At 37.9% G+C, this 27,919-nt stretch overlaps 1 protein-coding gene across 1 annotated transcript in view; it reads right to left on the minus strand.

Annotated features, from left to right (window-relative positions):
• IKZF3 (IKAROS family zinc finger 3) overlaps positions 1 to 27,919 on the minus strand; it is a 50,521-nt gene that overhangs the window by 13,673 nt on the left and 8,929 nt on the right. Inside the window, exons 2-6 of the mRNA XM_073325781.1 lie at positions 25,404 to 25,457; positions 24,247 to 24,357; positions 8,622 to 8,882; positions 7,744 to 7,911; positions 4,902 to 5,018 (exon numbers count right to left, since the gene is read on the minus strand). Of these exons, the coding sequence (XP_073181882.1) occupies positions 4,902 to 5,018; positions 7,744 to 7,911; positions 8,622 to 8,882; positions 24,247 to 24,357; positions 25,404 to 25,457 (711 nt within the window). The remainder of the gene's footprint in view (positions 1 to 4,901; positions 5,019 to 7,743; positions 7,912 to 8,621; positions 8,883 to 24,246; positions 24,358 to 25,403; positions 25,458 to 27,919) is intronic.

Here is a 27,919-nt window from a genome sequence, read left to right on the forward strand (position 1 = left end):
TCTTAGACATCTATGTAGTGCTTATAAATGCTGTTGTCCAGTGTTTGCATTTCAGGTGTAAGTGTATGTGCATTTCAGTGTTAGTCCTGTGTTTAAAAAACATTTTGGGATGAAAAGCATTACATACATGTGAGCTATTTTTCATTACGGACCACCAGTCTTTTGCTATAACCATTAGATTAATTATATTAATTTCTTAAGAGAGCAGAGACTCATTATACTAATTTCTTAAGAGAGCAGTGTCTCTAGAAAGCTCTAGTGTCTACTACCCTGCTGTAGAAATAGAAGGAGCGGGTCCTTTTCTTCCAGTCATGAACATTAATATTTTATCATTTGGCCTGTAATGAATTGTTTCCACAATGTGGTCTCTGTCACACTGTGACTATACTTTTTAGTGCATGTGGGCATCATTAGCAAACCCTGAAGTGCTAAATGAAGCTCAAATTAGAGGCATTGTTTCCTGTCTCATCTACTATGTGGTCACTAAATAATGGAGAGTGGAACATAGAGGTGGGTTATTGTGCTAAGAAAACGGTGTGATCAGAGATTGTTATCAAGGACAGAGCTAAGTTCTAACAATACTGTTACATAAAATCTTTTTTTTTTTCAGCAATATTGTTACCATGCCACATTCTGAGCAAGTAGAATACTAAAATGCAATGAGAAATTATTTAAAATTTTAAAAGAATGAATGAACTAGAGACTGCTGAAAATTCTGTTTCACTAGAGATCTGTTTTTTATTTATTTCCCTTTTCCTTCAGTTCACTTGTTTAAATTGTAATTCTACAAACAGTCTGACACTCAACTTTTAAGGGATACATTAGGTTTCCATAATACATCTTGTATTCTGCTGCTGCTACTATTATTACTACTGTGTTGTGTTTTTTTCCAGTGATCTCAAAGAGCTTTACAAACAATAATTAAGCCTCACAACCTTCTGGTAAGATAGGTGCAGTAAATCGTATTCCTGTTTTAGAGAAAGATAAACTGAGGCATTAAGAGGGTAAGACACTTACAGGACTCCCTGTCCCCTGATATTACTTATAACTTTTGGAATTCAACTTTAGATATATGGACTTTGTCCAGGAGTCATTAAAAAGAATAAATATTCTCCAAGCTTTGTACAGAGCCTGTGTGCCTCAGGGAAATTATGTTTGTGTGTTTGTTTTTAGTTTATTTTTTAATAAAAGAAGGTTAACTTTTGCATTTAGAAGTTAGTAACAACGTACAACTACTGGAGAAGGATGAGAAAAATATGGGATCTGCCTCCAGATTTTATCCTCCTGAAAGCAACAGGAATAGGCTTGGAAATCAAAACATGGATCTATCTTGAGGAAAAACTTTATGAAGTATATTGTCTGCTCCTGGGGTCTATCTAGTTCCTCTCCAAGCCAGAGTGAATTTCTGGCTTTTACTCAGAGAACATAGGTCTTGGTCTTACTCTGCTCTGGTTTTCATAGAAGACAGTAAATAGAAAAATCTGATCCATTTAAGTACAAATCAGAATATTCATCCAGTTCTGAGACTTAGGACAACATTTCCAAAAGGGCTGAAGTGATGTAGAAGCCTGAATCCCATTTTCAAAAGAGACTTAGGCACTTAGGAACCTAAACCTCATTGACTTTTGATGAGACTAAGGCACATAAATGCCTAAAATCACTTTTGAAAGTGAGATTTAGGAGTCCAACATCTCTTAGGTATTTTTGAATATTATCCTGAATGTCTAAAAATGTCAGAGCAACACTGTAATGTGTAATCCTTGAAGCTCCATATGGAAATCATATAATTGTTCCCATGGCTGATCTACATAATCACATGTTCCTATTACTATTATCCTCATCCTCCCCCCACAATTTCCTCCATGTATTTATTACACCCCTTTCCTGCACCTTGTCTTAAATTAGGGTGTAAAGCTCTTCTGGATAGAGACTGTCTTTTACTATGTGTTTTTGCACTTATTATAATAAGACCCTTGTATTACTTAGGCCTTCTGGACACCACTGTAATAAATAATAATCATCACAATAGCAGCAGCAGGGTTACGGGTAAGAGGAGCAATGACATGACAGTTCAAGATTTTGCTCTTGCTGTCTCAACCTGTGGGGAGGAAATGCCACACTGAGGTGGAAACTTCTGAAATGTTGACAAATGTAAGGTGAATCTTTTTGCATATCAGCCATTGTCATCAATGAACATTCTACATGTGGAACAAGGGCAGAATATGCCATCTAATACAGTGCCTAACAGCAGCGAATTGAATAGAAATGCCTCAGCAAGATTGGAGTTCCTGTTTTTCATAAATCTTACAGTGCCACTAAAAAACATTGCAGCATTTTTTAAGCTGTGAGGCCTTAAAAGCAGAGTATACTGATACATAATGCTGTACTGGAAATTTATATTTCCTCTATGACCAATTTACGCACTATTTTAGCACTGTTTATGGATAAGTGAAAAGTTGCCATTCTGAAGTGAGTACAAATGATGGGAACTACTATAATGCAGAAATCTACAGTAGGTATAAAGTTTCTGTGCCTCAATTTCCATGTGGTGGGCATCTCAATGTGATTGCCACCATCTGAGTGTACCTTGTAAGATAAAGCTGAAGTTATGGTATGTACAGGTTCTCATGAAAATCACAACTTGCTGACACGCTCAGTTAACCATTTCTTTGTGCGCAAAAAGGAAAACATGCTATGAAGCACTAATTAACCTTGATAAATCATCATTTCCTGAATTTTTTTTTGCACACTAACGGCCAAACCTGCAAGCAGCTCTGCAAGTTGGGGAGGAATCCTTGCACCCATTACAGAGTTCTAATAAATCAATGGGGATTCATGAGCTCAAGGGCTTACCTTTGTGGTGCTACTTGCATAAATAGGGTCTAAAATAGCTGAATATTTTTTCTTGATAGCCATATCCCTACAATAATTTTGTTATGTTTGAAGTGTCCATGTTAATTCTGTAACTTTATTACTATTTATTATTATTCACATAAAAGTATTTTAATCCTTATTTTTAATTTTTTAATTTTCATATTTTATCAGAGTAAAACATGCACTTAAACTCTTTGTTTGAAAAGAAACATCTATTTCAAATTCAGAACCAAAAATGAGGGGCTTCATACTTTACGTTCACTTTTCAAGGCAGGAAGTTCCTAGCTATAACAGCAGGAGAATGGGAGCCAGAATGCTGAAGTTTTCATAGATACTAAGGTCAGAAGGGACAATTATGATCATCTAGTTTGACCTCCTGCACAACGCAGGCCACAGAATCTCACCCACCCACTCCTGCGAAAAACCTTTCACCTATGTCTGAGCTATTGAAGTCCTCAAATTGTGGTTTAAAGACTTCAAGGAGCAGAGAATCCTCCAGCAACTGACCCATGCCCCATGCTACAGAGGAAGGTGAAAAACCTCCAGGGCCTCTTCCAATCAGCCCTGGAGGAAAATTCCTTCCCGACCCCAAATATGACGATCAGCTAAACCCTGAGCATATGGGCAAGATTCACCAGCCAGATACTACAGAAAATTCTTTCCTGGGTAACTCAGATCCCACCCCATCTAACATCCCATCACAGGCCATTAGGCCTATTTACCATGAAATATGAGTTTTAGACTCATATCTGCTACTGACTAATTCTGTAAACTTTCAGCAAGTCACAACCTCTCTATGCCTGTGTAAAATGGGGATAATTATATATTTCCTACCTCATAGGGATGTTGTGAGGCTTAATTTATTTTATGTTTTGAAATTCTCTGATGAAAATAGCTATGAAAAGGGAGAGTATTATTGTTGTTACTTTTGCCACTGAAATATTTTCTGAAATCCAGTATTGGAGTAATGAAAAGGAAAACAGAAGTTCCAAACTATTATTGGAAATTAACTTTTAAATCAGGTGACAAAACTTCGCTTCAGAATAACTAAAGGAATTCAAGTAGCTGACCAATATAGACTACATGAATGTAAAATTAGTTTGCCTGCATTCACAAAAGGTTCTGTTCAATCATTAAACTACTTAGCTACTATCACAATATACATGACAGTTATTTTTATTTTGTTTCAATTTAGAACAATAAAAAGAACCTCTACTCTGGCTCTGAATGCTGTGTCACTTATTTAAAATTACAAAACTAAGCTCAATCAGTTGATCTCTTCTCCAAGTAGCAACTCATAATCAAATACTAATACCCATTGCCTTTGCCTATACCTCAATTTTCCCATTTCCCTTCAAAAGCCAAGTATAACATATGGGCCCCCTTCAGTGTGCCCTTAAAGTGGGCAAATGGAACATAGATTCTTTCTGTTCACATAAATATGCATATTTCTATCTCCTTGTTTATTATTGAATATTTCTCATCGAAACTTCTCTCTACATTAGAGGCTGGTCCATCAAGAGTGTCAGGATCCCCACCCCATTTCCATCCCCTAGCCCAATACTTTTGCAGTTTGAAACACTTACAAATTCTAACTGATTATGATGGTATCAGCAAATATTAATCTACTGAAAAATAGTTCTGAATGGACTAACACATGCAAACAGTTGCTGTAATGAAATACCAGCAGCAACTCATCCAATGAAATAAACCACATAATAGTACTAGTGTAGGACTAATTTAATTTAATGTGGGTGTCACCTACAGAAATGCTGTGTATGAAGAATTCTGGATGTTTTATTGAAAGTAACAGTGAAATAAAAAAGTAATTAAAATAAAAGCATTCTTTAACTAGCTGCCTGAGGGATGCATTAAACTAGACCTTTTTATGAGATCTGCAGCCCCTTAGGTTACTTGAAATGATTGTAGTGAAAACTGTTTTCAGGCTGCAAATTAACAGTTTGCCAGATGCCCTTTTAAAGGCACTGTAACATACAAAGACAAGCACTGTAATCTGATAAACTTACCAGCCTCACACATGCCAGTGCTCTGCAAGTAAGTACGACAGCGCTCTTTATGCTCCTCTAATGAGCTTCTCTGCTTGTAACTCCTTCCACAAAACTCACATTTGTAGGGCTTCTCCACTAGAAAGAAAAGATGGCAGGATAAAATAACCACATGAAACTGATGATGCCTTCCTGGCATATGAGCACATAATTACTGATAACTCTCAATTTAACACTTGGGGAATGCCTTAAATTCCTATATAATTGATAACTATTATTATTATTACTATGAAATCAAGGTTAACTAAGGGTGAAATTCACCCTGGTATGGAGGGTCCATACATGGCCCTCTTCCTTACTTAAGTCCAGCAGTGCCCTACTACAGTGATGGAATATCTGTCAAAGAGCTTCTGCACTGCATGCAGCTGAAATTTGTGTCAAATAGGCTGGAAAATAATGGGCCAACAGGGGAAGACCAAAGGGGTCACTGGACCTGGATTTGCACAGATTCATATATCCCAATATGATATCATGACTGCAGAGGGGCTGTACTGGAACCCTGCAGACTGCTCACAGGTCAGGGTCCAGATTCTGTTCTCACCCAAACTCTGCAGATCAATCAAATTTGTGGTGTATGGGATATAAATTCATCTGATGAAGTGAGCTGTAGCTCACGAAAGCTTATGCTCAAATAAATTTGTTAGTCTCTAGGTGCCACAAGTACTCCTTTTCTTTTTGCGAATACAGACTAACATGCTAGCTACTCTGAAACCTGTCACCCTAGGACAGTAATTTTATGTTAGTAAATTTATAAATAATTGCTAAAATATGCCTGAGATTTTGTAACTAGGCACAGTTTTAACAAAATGAATACAGCACTTTGCATGGCTGATTTTTCCTGGTAGAATATAAAATAAATATGCAATAGATACATATCTGTTGATACCATGATAACATCACTAATGTAAATTATCATCATTTAATTAGCATGTTGCTTTCAAAAGATCTAATCAGAAATTATCGTCTCCCTCTGTTCATCCTTAGACTAACACGGCTGTTACTCTGAAATCAGAACTGTTCAGTTATCCTTAATGCATTTCATATCCTAAGATTGTAGGAGGCAGTGCTCTTAGGATCAGAGTTTCATAAGTTAGCCCCCACATTTGCAGAATCAGGAACAAAACCTAGGAGCTCTGATTCCTAGTACCCCACTCTAAGCACTAGCTTCTCTTAGCATAACCCCCTAACGTAGAGACACTACACTTGTGTGAAACAGGACTTGCACCATTGTTACTTAACCTGGTAATTTATAGGGGTGAGGCCCTGTCTGCACACAATCTTGTACTGATTTACTTAAACAGGTTTAGTTAAAACAGTGGAAGCCCTTGTGTGGATGCTCTTATTTCAGTTTCAGAGTGGCTTATTTCAATGTAGGTTAAACATGTTCCTAATCAATTTAAAATAAACTGAAATAAACCTGGTTTTAACTGAAATAAAAGTGTCCATACAGCCTTTACACTGCTTTAATTGAATTAGTCTAAAACGCCCCTTAAGTTAAACTAGTGCCACTCTATGTGTAGACAAGTTCTAAAGGCACATAGGTGCAAACCCCTTCTTGAAATCAGTACAACACATATATATTGGGGGTTTGCACTCTATACCAGTACAACTCCCCCCCCCCCAAAAAAAACCCAGTATAGTTAGGACCTTTGTTTATGTATTTAAAGATTTTAACATCTTTTAATTAGTCACTAACAGGCTTCTCAGAACAACTTTAATCACAAACAGCTTCCGATTGTAAGGTTATTAGTTCACATATTGTTTGGCAGCTGTGCCAAAGAGGGTTGCTGCATTGTTGATTAAGATGTGTTTGACACATGATGTTTTTATGTGAGTCCTGATGGGGACATGTAGTTTTGTTGATCTGGGCCAAAGTCAAATCAGAATCTTGTTTATCCATGTAAGATAATCTCATTTTTAACTTTCAGAGTAGCAGCCGTGTTAGTCTATTTGATTCTTTGTACGGTTAAACTTTTTTTCTGCATGTGGTAGTACATAGATAGTATCTGTCATTCAAAATCCTTGAATCTGTCATTCAAAATAGAGATTTTTCTAAACCTCTATGTAATACAGTAAGGACATATAAAAATAAACAGGAGTAAGTGTGATCTGATTGTTAAAGAGCAGGACTAGGAATTAGAATGTATGGGTTCTATTCCTAGGTTTCTGATTGACTTGCAGTGTTGGGACAAGTCACCCCCAGTTTTGTGCCTCCATTTCCAAATCTGTAAGAGGGATATAATATGCTAACGGGATATTGAAAAAATTAATGAACATTTGTTAAACTCTTTAAGATATTCAGATGAAAGGCACTAAAAAGGGCAAATATTATTTGGTAGTTGAGTGACACCAGCCCTGGGTATTCTCCTGGGGCCATTCTGATGATACAGGATAGGATAGCTCTAATAGACAAGAATGAGAGAAAGCCCTAGTGGAGTATAGTTCACTGCAACTATAAAAACGGAGGGTCTGATGGCATGGCCACATCTCCTAATGGAGAGGCCATACCTAGATGTTATGCAGTACAAACAAGTGGAGTAGCTGGGTCTCTCTCATAGTACTCTCTCCTGAAAGTAAGGCTTCCTACAGCCTTTTCCCTCACTAGCACATCCATGCAGCAAAGAGCAGAACTGAGCCCCAAGGTGGAATATACCATATATAGAACTAGGGGTCATTGCTAATTGTTAGGTCTCCAGAATCCAACTGCCAGATTAAACCTTGTGGATTAGCCCTTTCTATTTTCCACAACTGATGTCCTAGTGACACACATTTACAACACCTACGTGTCTCTGTAGGCACTTACCAGAATGTGTCCTTAAATGACCAGTTAGTGCATCTCTCCTTTGGCAGGCATAGCTACAAAGATGACATTTAAAAGGTTTTTCCCCTGTATGTAGTTTAATGTGGCGGAGGAGGTTACCCTTCTGAGTAAAGGAAGCTCCGCACTGATTACACTGGAATGGCCGTTCACCTTAAAATGACATACAAAAAAAAGGACATTTAATATTTATATGGATATCACCTCCAGCCCCTCACCCTTTCCTTTTTGGAGGAGTAAAGAATGAGATACTGGATCAAATTCTGTCCTGGGACACAAACACCACTCCTGTTAACCTCAGTGGAAGTTACTTGTGAATTTGGCACAATGTGTCCGTTTATGAGAAATATTCCAAATGTATAGTTTTTCTGTGGACTGGAAATAAATGTTCTTGAGGAAGTTGATTCTAATATGTTGAGAATTTTCAGGGGAAAAAAACTTTTTTAATTCTTCCCAGTCTGTACCTAATATGATAGTTGACTTTGTGTTAAGGTATGGTACAAAGAGAAGCATGACATACAAGCAAGATGCAGCAACCAGCAAAACAGCTTGACTCCTGGTTTTTGACTAAGTATTTATGTGATGAAGTGCTAGTGCCTTTCATCCAAAATTCTCAAAACACTTCACAAACATGCTTTTACAAACATTCAACCCTGATGAGATATGTAAATATTATTGTACTCATTAGGCAGATGGGTAAAGAGAGGCACAGAAAGATTAAGTGACTTGCCCAAGGTCATATTTGCAGGTTCAGGAACAGAACAAAGAGCTGTGATTCCTGCTACCCTTTTAATCACTAGACCACACTCAAATCATATGGTATCAAAATGTAGCTCTTTTAAGGATAATATAGGGATATTTACCAGTGTGGCTACGTTTGTGAACCATCAAGACATTGAGGCTAATGCAGGCTAATCCACAGACATCGCAGTTCATCTTTCCACTAGTTGGCCTGATGTTGTCATATGAACCAGAGTGTCTCTCCAGTTTAATGCTCTCGTATTCATTATATTCTCTTGGATAGCTGTAAGGTATTTCAGATTCTTCTGTATTTTCCATAGGCTCTGAATTCAAAGCACTCTCTTCTCTTTCATTGTATTCACCCTTCACTTTAACCAAGTCATCTGCAGGTGAACAATAAAGCACAAAATGAAAAATTATGTTAGAAGCTATAATGTCTCTCTAAAACAAATCCACATCAGCTAATTTAATATAAAAATGTTTAAAATAACTCTGCATGTTTGACGTAAATCCACAAAAAACAATGAAATACAGTTAAGACATCAGTCCTCATGGATCTTGCATTTATAGTGATAATCTTAAAGAAATAATTTTTATAAAAATTATACATATTAATTATATTTTGGGGATATTTTGCTTCTATGTTATATAAATATATAATACACCATATATCAAATTGTTATTATGTTATATATACTGTACAATATATAAAAGAAAATATTTGTTCACATAATACATAATTAGACTATAGAGATTATTGCCTCAGGGTGTCTGTCATTGAGGCCAAGAATGCAGGGGATTCTTGTCCCTTCCTCTGAAGCATTTGGTGCTTGCCACTTGACTAGATGGACCACAGGTGTGATCCAGTATTTAATTCTGCTGTTCCTATGTTGTAGTGTGAGGAGAGCCCCTTTTAATTTAATTCTTCTCAACAATCCTCATCAGGATTTTCACTAATTATCACTTCAAACAGCAACTTCTATCCAAGGATCTCAAAAGCTTTTAGAAGCATCCATTAATTTCCATTAAAATTGCAAAGAGAACTCAGGGGTCAAATTCCTCCCCAAGATATTTGCTCACAGTCACATAGCACGTGTCTGACAAATAATTCAGGTAGCCCTGATTATCAGCATCCTGCCCTACTGGTAGGGCATACTTGGCCTCCTTCTCCTAAATGTCCCTGGATAGGCTCCTGGTCCTTTGAGTTCCCATTTTTTCTGGGTGGCTAATGATGAAGACAACCTCTTAGGTTTTGGTTAGAAAATGACCCTACTGGCAAGATGGGACAATGGTGCAAGTAGTTAGCCATTTGCAAATAATAACCCCTCACTCAGGAGACAATGCTCCAGGAGTAAAAACATGAGGAGACTGACCATTCTCTTAGAGATAAAATATATAATTTCCTGTTTGAAAGTATTGCACTCCTGGCCACCTGCTCCTTTCCAGAAATGAGGGTTAGACAGTTAAATATGGCCTTCCTGCTAAGCAAGGTGCTTGCCCTTTCTCTAATGTATAGAACATGGACTATCAAAACTGCATTATCTCTGGATCTGATAAAGAAACCACATCAAATGCAGAGAAAAAACAATTGGTGCTAGTGAAAATGAAGTGACAGCATAAAAAAAAGTGAAAAAATAAAAACCAAGCAATAAACCCTTTCATGAAGTCAAACTTCTCAGCTGAAGTATGGAAGAAAAATACTCCTTTGTCCTGAATACTTGCAGTGAGCTCAGGCATTTATATGGGCACCAAGTATGCTTTTGTCTAAAAATATAACCCTTTCTCACTAGGGTGCAATTTTCTGCCTGTGGCCTTACTTCTGGCTTAAAGGTGTGGGGATGAGGGGGGGAGCAAGTGGCTGTGAGGGTCCTGGTGGTGAGGAAAATTCCAGGAGGTCTCCCTCAGTTTTTCCCTTAGATGATTCTGTCAGAAGGAAGTGTGTTTCTTTCCCCTTTCCTCTCTGTGAGTGGGGAGGTTGGCACTCAGAGCCCACAGATCACCCAAGGATCCAGACTGGTCTTGGGTAATGGTCCACCAGAGGTTAATCTACACAGGTACCTTATTTCTCCTTATCTGTTTCAGGAGTAACCCTGCCTCCCTATCTACCTCCTGGACAGTGCATCTCCTCAGAGTAGCAGCCGTGTTAATCTGTATCCGCAAAAAGAAAAGGAGTACTAGTGGCACCTTAGAGACTAACAAATTTATTTGAGCATAAGCTTTCGTATGTATGTAGCTCACGAATGCTCAAATAACACTGACAGCGTTTCCCTGCTTGAAACTATTGCTGCCCATTCCCATGCCCCCAAATAGGGGATCCTCCAGAGCAGACTGGGCTCAAGCAAAAGTTAGTGTAGCCTCTAGCTGTATAACTTTGCACAATACTGACTGCTAGTTGTTGGGGGGAATGTTAAACAAAACTCTTTTCCACACAGATTTATTTTTTAATAAAAGAGGGCAATCCTTACAAAATAATTCATCAGGTCCTGCACAATGTGTTAAAAGAAAGTGCACATTGCAGCTGCACCTTGCTGATACCTTCAGAAATATGTTTAAATTTCCACTTACTAATTAATGTTTTACCTGTCATCTGTATTAAATGCAGCTGCTTAGGGGAACAGGTTGGTCTTAACCTCTGATGTAGAAGACTTCTCTATAGTTTTATCCTTTATGTTTCCCACCACAAGTTCATGGTTCACATCTTTTTACTCTTTAGAGAAATATACCAATGTTCGTGAATAATATACATGTGTTTTGTCCCTGATTTCCACTGGGACAGATTAAGCAGACTGATATAGTTTAGGCTATATCTCATGGTTCCACCATGGAAAATAACTGTGTTTTGCTTTTTCCTTATTGCACACTGTTTGCAATGTTTTTGTTTTCTGATGATAGATGAGAAGGATGCACCTGAGTTCTGATCAAGGCCCTCCCCCCTAAATCATCACTACCACTCCAGCTGTCGGTGATATCCCACCAAAGCTTGAGTGCTTTTCAGTTTGCACGTAGGCGTTAAAAGAACCTCAACGGAAAACTGCAGCTACTGACAACTAAAAGATAGCAGAAAGCAGAACCTATTAGGGAAGAGTTATTTCATTTTGAGTGAATGTTGGTATAGAAATATTACCTTAAGATGTTGGCCACAATTAAGGGGAAAGTAGTACTAACAAAGTACCTCAGTGTGCTTGTGATAGGCGAAGGGAACAAGTGGCAATATTTATGCCATTTTCCCAAGGAAAAGAAAAGAAATGGCCTAGGAAAAGTAAGTCAATAACTGATCAAGTGGTAGTAGAGGTCTGCACTGCCATGCAGGAGACAAATTCAGTTTCTAGTCTAGGCCTTTTTGCTTTGCAAGCTGGCAGGCATAGGGAGGCCTCTGGAATCATAACACTAATGGTTGGGTGGGAATGCTTCATGTTGCATAAAGAGAGATTTTGACAGGTTCTGGAGAGTACCCAATCTAGTCCTCCTCAGACAAAAGGAGAATGCACAGAATTGTGGAGGAGAATTAAAGTGAGGAAAGACGAGGATATTCTTAAAGGGCTCATTGAAGTACATATAGGAACCACTTGGTTAAAAAGAATTATTGCCATAAGAATTATTGCCTCTTGTGTATAAGAATTATTGTCCCTTACGTGTTCAGGAAAGTGAAGAGGTTAATAGAGAAGAATTAATTAATCTGTCCTGGCCTGGGTAACTACTTTTTGGGGCCTTCCGGAAGACAATACACACAGCAGAAAGGATCTGGTAGATTTTACACAACAAAGTGGTGGTGTGATACATTAGGGCTGATGCACATGGTTTCATTTCCTGGGGTGATGATTATGAGATGAAAGACATACTCCAGAGTAATATTTTTGTTTCACCTGAAACGCTGTAAAAACAAAGGGTTCTGGAAAAGATCCAAAATATAAAGCTGTGATGGCAACATCAGACTGAGTCACCACAGAAACTCTGCATATATATGCTCTGTAAATTCAAGAATAATAATACACAGTCAACAACAGCAAATAATTAAGAAAAACAAGTGTGTTGTCTTGACTATACTCTCTAAGAGGAATTCTCAGGGGAACAGCCTTCAATTGCCATGCTTAATCCAATTCCTTGACATCAAACACAGGGAAAAGAATGTGAGTTTTGTGCTGTTACTGAGCAAAGTTTGTTACTGAAGTTACAGAAGACAGAAAGATTAAGAATCAGAAGCCATTAAAGGCAACAGCACAACAGGGTGATGTTGCTCAAGTATTGTACGAGGAGTGGGGTCATAATAATGAAATCCTCGACACATGCAAAAAGTCAAATGGATAACAAAAGAAACTTAATCATCTTAATGTGGCGTTTTAATGATGCTACTGATTTGCTATGCCAATTCTGAGATAATGAGCCCCCTAATGCTACAGATGTTCAGCCAGACTTAAAAAAAAAGAAAAGAAAAGAAAAAGCTTTTCTTGTATGCCATTTCCTAACTATCCAATTAAACAAATTGTGAAAGCATCTAGATAGTTTACCAGATTTTGACAGCTGTTCATAGGATTTAGAAGCTTGGAGCACTAAAGAACAAAAACAAATCTCTCTCTCTCTCTCTCTCTCTATATATATATATATATAGAAGGATTAGAATGTTTTGTGACTACCTGTACCTGACTGATATTAACTGATGAATTGTTACATACAGTATGCAAATGTCTCCACAAACTGTTCCTAGAATTGTGAGTACAAGAGAGAATTGTGAGGTACTAAAACCACTCTTTGCCATCTCACAGAAAGTGAGATTTTCTAGCCTATGCTGACAAAATAACACAGTTGCATACCACAAAACTGAAGAAGTCATAAGAGTTTACATATTAAAGAGAATTCACAATCCTGAATGTCTATGAAAAACTCAGCAATCACTACGCAATGAACATAACGCAATGTGTACATACTGTAATTCCATAACATGGCAACCATTTTCAATCCTGTCAAGTGAAAGCATAAACAAAGAAGAAAAATCCATAATCAAATACTTGAGGAGATGCACACAGTTCATCCAATTACAAAACCTTAGATAAATTACTTCTTTTCTTTCCTTTCCATGTTTTCTTAAGATTCACAAAAGTGTTAAATTACATGTTCATTAAAAATTTCAATAAAGATTACAAAAATATTTTTCAGTATATTTAGTACTGGAGAAAGGTGCCAGGCAGGCAGCTTGCAATTTAGGCCAGGTCTAAACTACAAGCACTTTGCCAGTATAGACATAAAATTTTTATTAACGTTAATGTTAAAAATTCTATAATACACAGGTTAAGAAAAGAGTGTCTGTACATCTGGGTATAGTGCATAGATTATCCACAAATACAATGTTTGTTTAAAAGTCATAAGATACCTATAGTGCATAATCAGCAATAACCCAGATTTAGGTGAAAAAATTTAACAATACAGTTTAAATATTAGCATCCAAGTATTTGAGTACATCACTCATGAAAAGTTGTACAGTGAGTTGGTTGTAGAAAGCAAATATAGGAATGAGTGTAGATTGTCCCTCAATAATTGAGCATTTACGGTAAGGTGTCCATTTAAAAAATACATATACTGGTAAAGCACTCCTAGTGTGGATGCAGCTTTTACCAGTAAAACTATGCTTTTGCTGATATTACTGCATCTAAGGGATTTTGATGACACAGCTAGTTGGTCACAAATCACACCTCATCATATCTCTGACCAACACAGTTATGCCTGGCCTTACCCACAGGACAGGGACAACACAAACAGATACAGAGGAACTTTCCTTCACACCATTATGTCAATGTGGCTGCAGGTATCAACTGTAAGGATGAGAATGGAATTCAAGTCCTCCTGGCCCAGTCAGACTTTGAGGTTTCTCTGCTGAAAATGGTGATAAAGCCAATTAATGATGACTGTGATGATGTTTTCTGTGAGAAGATCATTTGTCAGCTAGGCACTGAAATGGATATTCTCAAGTCATTTCATAGTCCCCTGAACAACCATCAGATGAGCTCTACTAATCTGGACTGGATTAACGGGCAAGTAGAAGTAAAAGATTCCACTGCCTAATACCAGTCCTCTGAGCCACCCCTCCTCCATTGCAGCTCTGACATGGTCTGGAACAACCTTTCTGTATTTCTCCACCTGATTGTCCATTTAATTTCAAAATTCATGATTCCCCAGCAGTTGACTCCAGCCATGTCCCCTTCTGCCCTAGGGATGGAATAGACATGGCTGGAACTCACTGTACTCTGGCAATCCCAGTAGGTCTTCTAGCCCCATTACAAGACAATGGGTTTACCAGCAGGCTGGGGCTACACTACATTGCACCAGGGATTGGGTGGAGCAGCACAAAGCCAACTTTGCTTCACGTTCCATAGGTGTTCCAAGCATTGAGCCAGTGTGCCTGAGATTTTGTCTTATCAAAATAATTATTTAATCTATGGGTCAGATCCTCATCTGGTGTATTTCAGCAAAGCTTCATTGGACTTCAGTGAGTATCTGGCCCTACTGTCCTTTATTACCGTCAGATTATTTTTGCCTGTTGCAACTAGTGTCTTTAATCTTAGTTCTATAATTCACCGTCTACATTTTAGTGATAAAGAAATAAACACCCGTTTAAGTTATACACTGTATACAGCACATTTCAAGGGTGATATCTAAATGAGCCAATGTAGTGTGCACCTGGTAGAAATTTCACTTCTAAAAATAGAAGAGAAACTTTTATAATTCCTCTCTGTGGAATGCATGTTTTATGCTAATTAGTCTCTTTATTTTTATTCAGACTTCAGATAAAAATAGAAGCAAATCAGACTGAAGTACAGCACTTCAAATAGAAAAATCAGGAATACTCTTCCAAGCATTTGTACATTTAACTTCTATCTATAACAATTCCCCTTTTAATAACTGTCCTCCAAAAATCAAAATAGAACCTGATGTATCTTAAAATATAATTAAATTACCACAAAATAAATCATAAGAATTATGCTGGAAACTCAATAAATTGGTTAGTCTCTAAGGTGCCACAAGTACTCCTTTTCTTTTTGCGAATACAGACTAACACGGCTGTTACTCTGAAACAGGAAATTCAGAGTTAACCCTAACCCTCAGCTTCTAACATTCTGTTTTTTTTCCCCTGTGGAGACCTATAATTTCATGAAGGATCCTATGCCCAAATATTTTAAATGTCTGTTAGCTTTTGTGTATTATCAATTGTCTGCCCTATAATAATGGTCTTTCACTTTATCGTGCTTTCATTCAGAAAGATCCCAAACCACTTTACAAAATGTTACTGATTGATCTATCTATATAGGAATTACATTGTCCAAAGCTAAGTGCTATCAACTCTGGACTGAAAGATAGCAACCATATATTATATCCAACTAAAGCTGCAGTGGGAATTTAGGGAAGCGGACTGTAATCATCCTGGATGGAATGTGACTAGAACACCAGGCATTATTTGGGGATGAGAGTTTAGTATTGATTCAGAGAGAACACCACTTCCTACTTCATCACCTGCAGTGCCTGAATTTTATCTTGAGTTCTCCCATTCAAATCCTGTCTCTGCCAATGTTGCTTAATTTACAAGATCTTCTGGCATTGATTTTCTGAACTTTTTTTTTTAAAATAAAAAAAGAAGATTAAACTCTGAGTTTTTCTGTTACTATTTAGATAACATGAGTCAGAGAACACAACTTGTAAAACTACAATTCCTAAAGTCCAGAAAGCCAGATACTGAAGTGTGATTTAATGGTTGTGATTGTAAGACAGTTGAATCAGAAAACATCTGGACATAACAATCAGACTGAAAGAGGTTATATGTTAAATTCTGATAGTATAACCTTTAAACACTATCGAATGAGATTAAGAGACATATTACTAATGTGATCAGTCAGGCTTGACTTTCTTTGGTCATCTGGTTTTTAAAATGCATTTCAAAACCTGAACTGTTTAAAGTACAATCTTGCTAATCACTCTCAAATAGATTTTCAAATGTCCTTTATTCCAATAGCACCTGATAATACTAACTGACATTTATATAGCAAATTTGATTCCAAAATGTTTTCAAAATTATGCACAATATACAGGATTGAGGAATCACTCCTGTGTGGAGTTTAGCAGCCAGTACACCATAGTGCATAAGGAAGGGAAAATTTTGGCCCAAAAAAGCAAGGCAAATTCCTACTCTTATGAAAAGTACCAGTGGAAATTTAATGAACATGCAGAGAAGACAGGACCTTGGTTTTTAAGGTACTGCCCAAAAGACCCAAACAGATTAAACCGCATGAAACTCAAATTATCTATTTTGGAAGAATGAAAGGTGAGTCAACCAAACCAGGATTTGAATGTATAATTCTAGATAATCCAGGTTTTGAAACTAGATTTTTAGATCACAAAAAGCTTCCCCTCCAGAGTTACTTTGTTGCGATAATATAATCCATTAATTACTTTTGCACTTTAATCTAGCTTTGACCGCCTCTGGGTTAATTTCTGCATTCCAGCATCCTTCCAGTGACTCAAACATTATTAAACTCATCCTTTTTTGCCACATAAATAGGTCTGGGGATAAAGTGTGAGTTATCTTAATTGATATCCTCTACTAGCCCATGTTTCTGTAAACTGATTCTTGTCTAATGTGACGTGTGATCTGATTTCCAGGGCCATTCTCTCATCTTCACCTCTCATATGTTGTGTACCGCATGGGAAAAAATAGGTCCCCGGTCTAGATTTCATTTCAGTACAAAAAGAATAAAATTGTCCCAGTTTTAATTTCACAGTTGTATTGTATGGATCTATGGGTTACATACAGTGTGAACAGAGGAAAGGGAGTACAGACCTTGAGAACTAAAAATCTATTGAATAATAGTATGTACCTTTTTCCTCCTTGGCCTTGCCTTCTCTGACCAGATATGATACAGATAGTCACATACCTCAAAAGAAATTTAGTCTTTTTTTCCTAGGTAAGGATAATGGATTAAACAGACTAAGGAAATGACTGCACATTTCTGGCTAAGGCAATCAAGATTACTGAGTTTTCATACCTCTAATTCCTAATTACATACCCCTAATTCCCTGTTATAAGTGCCCAGTACAACACAATCTGCAACTGTATGTCATTCATAAACAAATTGTAATGAAACTGACTAATTTTTGTTGATGTCATTAAAAATGTTTGGCAGTATTGCTTTTTGTTGACAGTACAGTACTGCAGAGTTAAAACAAAGTAGAGTAAATCTTTTGTTGATAACATTAGGGAGATGTGACTTTCAGTTCAGACATAGCTATCAAAGCTCACAGACTTGACACAGTTAACCAGTACAGACTCCTTGCCTGGTTTTAACACTTACAGAAATCCCCTGTTAAGTGAACTTCTGCAGCAAAGTACTGCTGATGTTGTGAGATAACCCCTGAGTCCCATGAGCGGCAGGGCTCGATCTAGGCTTGGGAGATGTAATATTCTGATAAAAAACGGCACTTCCTTTTCAAGCAGATAAGTGCGTGTGCTAAACAGCACCACTGGAACCTCAGTGAGCGCCTAAGCGAGGGTTTGTCAGCCTCTCCTGTCTCACTCCAGCCTTTTAACCGCCCCCTTTCACACACCTAAATGCAGCAGCAATTAGCATCCATAAACCACAAATGTGGCTTCTATTTCTTTTTATTTCACAACCATGAAAGCTAGCTAACATTCATAACACTGAAAAAGTAGTCTGCCTCAACCAATGATGGAATTGAGACTTTAATTATAGTACTTGTGCTTGACCTGTGTCTCCCATGGAAACAAATATTTTTAATTTAATTTTTAAATTAAGGACTCTTCACTTAAGCATGTGCGCCACTCAAGGCCACCAGGGTGGGGGATATGAAAAGGAAAGGGAAGTCTAAATCCTTCCCCCAATATCTGCCTCGTTGCTTGTCTCTTTTCTGACTAGTTACAGGAAGCACCATTGGAACACTTTTTTTCATAGTTGCAGGCAGGCATACACCATGTGCACCACAGCATACAACTTCAATTCCCTTGGGGCAGCAAGGGTTCTTTTTGTTCTTCACCAAGCTTTTTATTAACCTGCTACTACAGTTCTCTGTCTAACTGCTTGCACTATATTCAGTGATCATACTAAGGTCAAGCTCATTTCCTTGGGCTGTGTGTGTGAAAGGCTGAATTTCACTCACCATGTGTAACCTTTCTATGGCAGGTTTTGAGCATGCGGCATGCAGGCAGAGGGAGCATCATATCACCCAGTGTGTGTTTGTTTGGCCAAGGGACTGTACAAATTCGAAATTGCTAGCTACAACTGCAGATTTTCTTACAACTGATTTGCAATGTTCCTGGGATGCTGCTTCTTGTTTTCCACTGAGAACAATGAAGAGGGATACAGAAATGCAACAAGAATATTAGCTTTGATGAGATATTTTGACATTATATCATAATTCATTTATTGCCATTATTTTCTGTAATGTCAAAAAATTAGCCCAAAACTTCTACCAAACCAGTCCAGAGTTGGACAATATACAGATTGCAGTTGTCCCCACCTCGCACAAAGCTTGAAACTATGTCTCCATTACTCTATATGGAAACCACCTCCCCTGATAATGCAAGATTAATAAGTGAACAAGCTCTAAGAAATGATCATTGTTACCAGGTATGGATGATTTAATCATATAACAGGGAAAATGCTGGCTTACAGCAGTAATGAAAGACAATTATTATTGTTGGAGATATCTTTAATTGAAAAAAAAAAATACTAAACTATCAAATGCCTGATCGCCATCCAAATAGATGGCTGCCTGCCATTCAGCAGCTGGAGAACACCGTTTGGGAATGGACAATGACCACAGGCTGGTGGAACTGAGTTCTTCTCAAAACCTGGCATGAGCGTCCATGGCTGTATAACATCAAGATAGGAAAGGAGGCTTCTCGGTAGGCCTTTGGTGAGCTAAGCTTGATAGTGAAGCACCAGAACACAGGGATGAGAGCACTGCTTCAATGTGGAAGAGATTTTGGACTTCCCTGTGAAAAAACTGTCCACCCTGGTCTTTTGGGGACAAGTTTGATGATGGGAAGTCAATGGAGGGTATGTTGTGGAGACTTGCAGGACAATACAAAATGTGTTGCAGGGTGCGTGATCAAACGGAGTAAAAAGGCCACATGAGGGGCCAGAATATGGACAACCCTGGTTGCGCAGGTGTCATCAAAGCCTGGTTTGACCTGTATAAGTTTTAGGATTGGTGATGATGAAAAGATGGAAAGAGCCCAGCTTAGCCTGAGTCTGCACTCCTCACTTCCATTTCCAAAGTCGCAATGGTGGCACCATCTTTTCTGCTACTAAACTCTTCCTTAGGCCTGGAACATGCCAGAACCCCAGCCTCCTTCCCACATCCTGCTATAAGTCAAGCTCCATGACATTGTGAAACAGGGTTCTGTGGTTTGCATGGGGTGTGGAGGTCCCCATGTAGCTCTTCCATGGCATCACCACCCAGAAGAGTGGACGTTGTCAGCTTTGCTACTCTAGGACCTTCTCCACCCACAACGGGATTGGGGCAAGCATAGCATTTGATTCACACTAACTGAATCCATTTAAAACTCTTTACATTTAAACATTTATTTTTAATCTTCAAAGCTGCAGGGGTGATGAAAGCTTTGGTGGATCATCAAGGGATGTTCATGAATGTGTACACAAGGTGGCCCGACAAAGAGCATAATGCCAGAATTTTCAAAAACAGTGGACATGTGACGAGCAGAGAAAGGGGAACTGTATTCCTACTAACAACACTGACATGTTACCACTGTGATTCTGGATGACTCTGCATACCCATTTTTGCCACGGCTAATAAATCTTTTCATAGTTACAACAAACCCAAAAAGATGCACATCCACTAATAAATCCAGCAGGTGCAGCATGGTGATGGAATGTGCATCCAGGTAACTGGAAGTAAAATGAAGATGGTTGTTGACCTGCAATGACTGTTCAGTGACTAATGTTCGAATTATCATACCCAATACATTTTGTATAGCATATGTGAAAGCAAACGTGAAGTTTTTAATTAACAATGGAATGCGAAGGCAGCTGGATTGGTATAAGTTCATGCACATACAGTCACACAAGCAACTGTTCTTGAGCCTGTTAGCATAGCCTGCACTCAGCATGCTGCACAAATTAGAACTACTCTGTGCATAGACTATCAGACTGATGGTGCAGAACTGTATGTGAAGCAAACACAAAACACAAGAACCAGAGGTCCCATAACACAAGAACCAGGAGTTACTCAATGAAATTACCAGGCAGCAGGTTTAAAACAAACATAAAGAAGTACTTCTTCACACAACATATAGTCAACCTGTGGAACTTGTTGCCAGGGGATGTTGTGAAGGTCCAAAGTATAACTGGTTCAAAAGAACTAGGTAAATTCATAGAGAATAGGTTAATCAATGTCTATTACTCAAGATAGTCAGGGATGCAACCCCACGCTGTGGGTGTCCTTAAGCCTCTGACCGCTAGCAACTGGACGATATATTCCCTATCACTCGATAATTATCCTGTTCTGTTCATTCCCTCTGAAGCATCTTGCACTGGCCACTGGTAGAAGACAAGACACTGAGCTAGATGGACAATTGGTCTGACCCATTGTAGCCATTGTTATGTTCTTAAGTAGTAAATGTAATTTTATGTTGTGATGCTGTGGTATGTCTTTTTATGTATTAACATCCTTCTCCTATTTCCTCAAAATCTCTTTATTTGTACATTGAACATCTTCATAGAGGAGTGGATTATTGTGGTGTTGTAGTGGGTTTATACTCTGGGTTGTTTCATGAAGGATGAATGTTATAATGGCAAGGTAGTTTATTGAAGAGTGAATTGATGATGTATTGTTATTAATAACAGTATCTTTGACATGTAAAATTCACAGAACCTTTGTTTTCAAGAATAAAAGTTATTGCACAAAAGAGGGTTGCAGCAGGTCAGCTGCCATATAAAATAATATGTACAAGAGCAGGGTCAACATAAATGTTCTCTTCTCTGCACATAAAATATATTTGGATATAGCTTTTCTTTCATACTATTGCAGGTAGGTGAAGTGCCTGGAAAAATGTCATGAAGGAGCTAAAAGTAGGGGGCAGTCAAGTAACTACTAATGTCCTGATTGATGCCAGGATATTGGGCAGGTGATACGTTTTAGGTTCAGGCCAGATTTTCAAAGATATGTATGTGACTAAAGATGCAAAGGGGTGCCCAGTGGGATCTTCTAAAGCACCTAAGCAGTTTTGTTATTTAAATCCTATTGATTTCAAAGGAAGTTAGGCAACTAACTTGCTTACACACTTTTGGAAAATCCCATTAGGCATCTATATGCATCTTTAAGTGACTAAATACCTTTGAAAATCTGGTCCTCAGTCTCTAAGGATATGTCTACACTATGGAGATGATACCGGCACAACTATGTCTGCATATGTTATGCTGGCATAACCCCATAGTGTAAACGCAGCATACATTAACAGAAGTGGTTTTTCTGCCAGTGTAGCAACACCACCTCCCCAAACAACGTTAGCTACATTAATGGAAGCACTCTTCCATTGATATAGCTGCATCTACACTGGAGGTTATGTCAAGATAACTACATTGGTCAGGATTTTTTCACACCCTGACTGACGTAGTTATACAAATATAACTTTCAAGTGCGGCCAAAGCCTAAGTAGCCCATTCTTTGGCAGAACTGAACACTTTTGCAGGATGTGGCATGGAAGCACTTTCTACTCCTGCTGCCTGTGCTGTACCTAGTTTGTGGAGAACTAGAGGACTTGCCTCATTCACCAGTTAACACTAAATTTACTTTATATATCGTTTTGTATTTTGTTAAAGCAGTTTTATTTTTAATTACTGAAAGGTTCTAAATGTGAAAGTTCATTTTAGACCAAAGTAAAACTGTTACTTCCAAGTTATGGCAAAAGCAGATAACATCTAACTTTAGCCATTTAGATCAGCGGTTCTCAAACTGTGGGTCGGGACCCCAAAGTGGGTCTCGACCTCTTTTTGATGGGGTCACCAGGACTGGCTTAGACTTGCTGGGGTCCAGATCCGAAGCCCAAGCCTCAGGGCTTTAGCCCTAGGCGGCGGGGCTCAGGTTATAGACCCCCTGCCTGGGGCTGAAGCCCTTGGTCTTCAGCTTTGGCACACGTAGGGCAGCAGAGCTTGAGTGGGCTCAGGCTTCGCTCACCCCTCCTGGGGTCATGTAGTAATTTTTGTTGTTAGAAGGCGGTCGCGGTGCAATGAAGTTTGAGAATCCCTGACTTAGGTGACCAATTCAGAGAAAAAAATTTTAAATGTCATGATTTAAGTAAATCCTGATTCAGAAAACTGCCACCTGAAGCCACAGACATAATTTGTCTTGATACTAGTGTATTTTCATGGACATGGTGTATTTGAGAGGCAATATGAAACTGCTAAAACACCACATGGCTTTTCCTCAGTATATATTACCACATCCTCTGCCAAGCAGTATTTTTCACTGTCTGTGGTTGAGAACTGGCATAAATGAACATGCTCTACTCAGAGTAGCTGGAATGTTTATTAATGCTGTGATTTCACTTTATGACCATCTAGATACAGAGACCTTTTTCAAGGCCCCCTATCTCAAATGTTGCAATCCTAAAGGCCACACCATGAAAGATTTCCAAGAATCTAAGGACTGCATCTTTTATCTTTTTTGCCTATTAGGTGCTTTGATACTACAGAGAAGAAGCCATACCAGTTTCTAGATAGAAAGAGTTAAATAGACATATAAATGTACATAGGATATCTTTTCAATTAAAAATAGGTACACATGGGTGTAATATTTGTATCTTCCTTGAGAGATATATAGAAATTGTTTGAATTCATGTTCAATAAAAACCTAGAGTTGCTCAGCTTTTTCCTCACTGAGCAGTTACAGGGAAAAGATTACTGTGTGCAGCAGTTTAAGATTCCATAGTGCACTCTTGTTCCAGGAGTACAGAATAATCTACCCTTCCTTTAGAAAATGAAGCTGAAAGCTGTGAAAATATTCTGAGTTAATAAAAGTGGTGAAGTGATATTGATGCACAGTGCCTTGCTAGCATTTATATTGTTTTATCTGAAACAAACTACTTGTTTCAAAACATTTCAGTGTATGATTTTCAACAAGAAAACTTCGAGTGAATGATTCTGCATGAGGTGCATTACCCAAACTGCCTCTCATTATCTGAAAGTCTGTCACGGCTTCCAACAAAATTGCACCCAGAGTTACATAACACTCCCTTCTTCTACAGTTTTGGAATCTGATATATTATTACTTACTATACGTGTATGATCTGTTATGTCTGTGTAAGTAATACATTATAAGTTCTTTGGGGCAGGGACCATTTTTCCTTGAGCTTTTGTACAGCATTGAGCACACTATTAGAGCTTGCTAAATAATAAATAAAGTTAATCTATAAACTCATTCATAAACCCAAGATTGAAATGTACAGCATTTATCTGAGAGTGAACATTTCATGGGTCCTGTATAAATGACCTACGTACAATCTGCACATGGAGATTGTTTGATGGGAAATAGTAGTACTTCCTCCAATCTCCATATCACCTGGGAATCTGTTAAAATGTTCAGACCTCAAACTCATATTTCTCTGTTTGTATATCACGTAGCACACGGGAGCATGATCCTAATTAAAACTTCTAGGCACGAACATAACACAATCAAAGGAAGAAGAAGATCTTTAACTATTGTTTTCATCATGCAACCCCTGTTTACCTCCTGTTTCTTCATGAGGTTGACTGTGCTCTTTCATATCTTCCCTACTATCCATGTTTTCCATCTCCTGGAATTTGTTCACATTACAGTCTTTCAAAACTTCCTGTCCTTCTGAAGAAAAGAAAATGTTAAATGATAAGTAACCCTTCAATAGCATCTTCCATGTGATTATCTCAAGGCACTTTGCAAACTTTAAAATAATTTTCACAACACTCATGTCAGTCACCATTTTACGGATGAGCAACATAGCTCAATGATTATGATCATTCACTGAGTCACGGATAGAATTGGGAACAGATCCCCAAAACCATACACCCTTCTAAAACAGCAACTATCACCAATGCTATAGAATATACATCTAAAAGGAGTGTTAATCTATTTTTCAGACTTAAATATTCTGGAACTGTTCTGAGTCAGGTTAAAACAGATATAAACTGAAGTATAAGTAATTATATTTAATATGCCGTAGGACCTTGCTAATGTGTCCTAATGACTAGGAAACCCATTGCAAATTAGTTAATTTTATGAATTAGCAGATAAATAAACAAGAACTTTAAATAAAGCATAGAAAATGCTCACAAGATGTACTTTGCTCATATGGGGCTCAATCCTGCAAGATGCTGAAAACTCTGGCCCTTATCTAGTAAAGTGCTTGAACACATGCTTAACTTTAACCACGCGAGTAATCTCATTGAACCCAATGGATTTGTATCCGTGCTTTTGGAAAAATCACCCCCTTAAATAGGAAAATTGTTAACTATATCACTGGTGATCACTTTGGCAGAAACAGCAATTAATGTGCTTATCCCACAATTCCAAATTGCCTCCCAGGCAGAAAAAGGCCCAACTATCACTTAACCAGATACCAAAACCTCCAGCTTAATTTCTAAAACCTTTTCTTTTGTCCATGAGCAATGATAATTCTGAATCACATTCTTTTAATTTCTCGTCTATCACACTATTTTCTAAAATTCTATTGCCCTCTTATGCATTTACTTCAACTCAAGAGTTTAATTTTCTGTCCTCTAATGTCCATCTTAAGTTTTGTAATGTATCATCTAGTTCTAGTACATTGTGCAATTCTTCCATTTTTATTCCATTTAAAATTAACTAAGATTTTAAAGAGGAGGGTGAGAGAAAGCTTAAGGGTACAGTACCTGTAGCCACTGACTGTTCCTGAGAATTACTTAGATCCATACCTGACTGTGTATCTGGAAAGGACACAGACAAAGTAAATACTAGCAGCACTGTAAATTGCTAATAATATTTTTTAAATGATCTCTGCTCTAACAAAGCTAGAAGAGTATAATTTATTATGAATAAACCTAAACAGCAAAATTGACATTAATAATCTAAAGAAAGAGCTATCAAACAATTATTTTTATCAAGTGGAACTTGTACAATATAATTAATTTATACCCATTCTTTTTCTATAGCTCGACTAGTGTTAGGTGTCCAAAACAAGCAAACAGCATTCTTCCTTTTACAGTTTCTCAGTGTTACCGAATCAAATCATCTATGTTTTCCATTTAAGACCTCATTCTGAATGCAGCTTGATGGTAGTAGCTATGCATGGGAGGGATTTCTGTGGAGCAGAGTACTAGATGCTCCTAGATTCCCTTATTAACAAAAAGGAAAAAAGCTCCTATTAATTTTGTTACATCAAATTTGTTTAAATAGGGGTGCAAAACTAACTTTGTTTCTGATTTCTCATAGGGATACTGGGGCAGAGATTTTAAAAAACTGGAGACTAAAGATAGGCTCCTAAGTCTGTATTTAGGAACATATATATGTGGTGTGATTTTCTAAAGTGCTGAGCACCCAATAGGTCTCTTTGAAATCAGTGGGAGCTACAGGTTCTCAGCACCTCTGAAAATGACTTAGTAGCTTAAGCAGTCATTGATTTTTTTAAATCCTGGCCTGTGTAGATCAATGTACTGCACTTTCTAGATGCCTGTACTGTCATGACAACTTACAAATGTGGCTGATATTAATATTCACCTTTTTAATGGTGCCGTAGCTCCCTGTTCCTTTATTTCCTCTTTCCTTCACTATTTTTGTTCCTTTACATGTCAAAAAAATCTTGAATTGTCTTTACATAATCAAACAAGAGACCCAGAGCACATAAAACTCATTCCTGACAGTTACATAACAGAAATGCACATACTGTGGCAGTGAGGTGTTAACCACTACTGACATTTACCCCATAATTATCTATCTTTACCACCACTGTTTATGGAACATTTTTGTGGTCTCTTCAACATCAAAATGTAAAGCTTTGGTAACTAAAAAGTAAAGATGCCTGGCACTGCATAAGGTTATCCTAAAAATTCTGGGCGAGTGTGACCTTACTGACCTGCTCAGCTTAGTAAAAGTAAGTTAAAAAAAAAAAAAGTTTTGTACCTGCCTGATAAAGTTGCTAAAAATTTTGGATCTATTTTGGTCTCTTAAATGCTTGTGTTTAGCTTTCATTTCTCAAATATTTTATCTGTGTCGCTCCCACTATGGTTAAACAGTAATGAGCAGGGGGGGAGGAGCGAGGGCTCTGCAGGCTCAGGGGCAGGAAGGGGTGGAATGGGGGCAGGCCCTGTGGCAGAGCCAGGGGTTGAGCAGTGAGCACCCCCCGGCACACTGGAAAGTTGGCGCCTGTAGCTCCAGCCCCAGAGTCGATACCTGTACAAGGAGCCGCATAGTAACTTCTGAAGAGCCACATGTGGCTCCGGAGCCACAGGTTGGCCACCCCTGAGCTAGACCATAATATTTATTCTAGGGCTGTTGATTAATCGCAGTTAACTCACGCGATTAACTCAAAATTAATCGCGATTAAAAAAATTAATCAGTGTTTTAATCGCTCTGTTAAACAATAGAATACCAATTGAAATTTATTAAATTTTTGGATGTTTTTCTATATTTTCATATATATTGTAGTCTGTGTTGTAATTGAAACCAAAGTGTATATTATTTTTATTACAAATATTTCCACTGTAAGAACGATAAACAAAAGGAATAGTATTTTTCAATTCACCTCATACAAGTACTGTAGTGCAATCTCTTTGTCCTGAAAGTGCAACTTACAAATGTAGATTTTTTTGTTACATAACCACACTCAAAAACAAAACAATGTAAGACTTCAGAGCCTACAAGTCTACTCTGTCCTACTTCTTGTTCAGCCAATCGCTAAGACAAACACATTTGTTTACATTTACATGAGATAATGCTGCCCTCTTTTTATTTACAATGTCACCAGAAAGTGAGAACAGGCATTTTCATGGCACGTTTGTAACTGGCATTGCAAGGTATTTAAGTGTCAAATATGCTAAACATTCTTATGCCCGTGCATGCTTCAGCCACCATTCCAGAGGACATGCTTCCATGCTGATGATACTTGTTAAAAAAATAATATGGTAACTACATTTGTGACCTAACTCCTTGGGGGAGAATTGTATATCCCCTGCTCTATCTGCATTCTGCCATATATTTCATGTTATAGCAGTCTCTGATGTTGTTCATTTTCAGGTTTTAAAGTAGCATCCGATGAAGTGAGCTGTAGCTCAAGAAAGCTTATGCTCAAATAAATTTGTTAGTCTCTAAGGTGCCACAAGTACTTTTCTTTTTGTTCATTTTAAGAACACTTTCACTGCAGATTTCACAAAACTTTTCACAAATGCTTTCA

The sequence above is a fragment of the Lepidochelys kempii genome, chromosome 27 (genome assembly GCF_965140285.1).
Source record: "Lepidochelys kempii isolate rLepKem1 chromosome 27, rLepKem1.hap1, whole genome shotgun sequence".
Classification (NCBI taxonomy): domain Eukaryota; kingdom Metazoa; phylum Chordata; order Testudines; family Cheloniidae; genus Lepidochelys; species Lepidochelys kempii.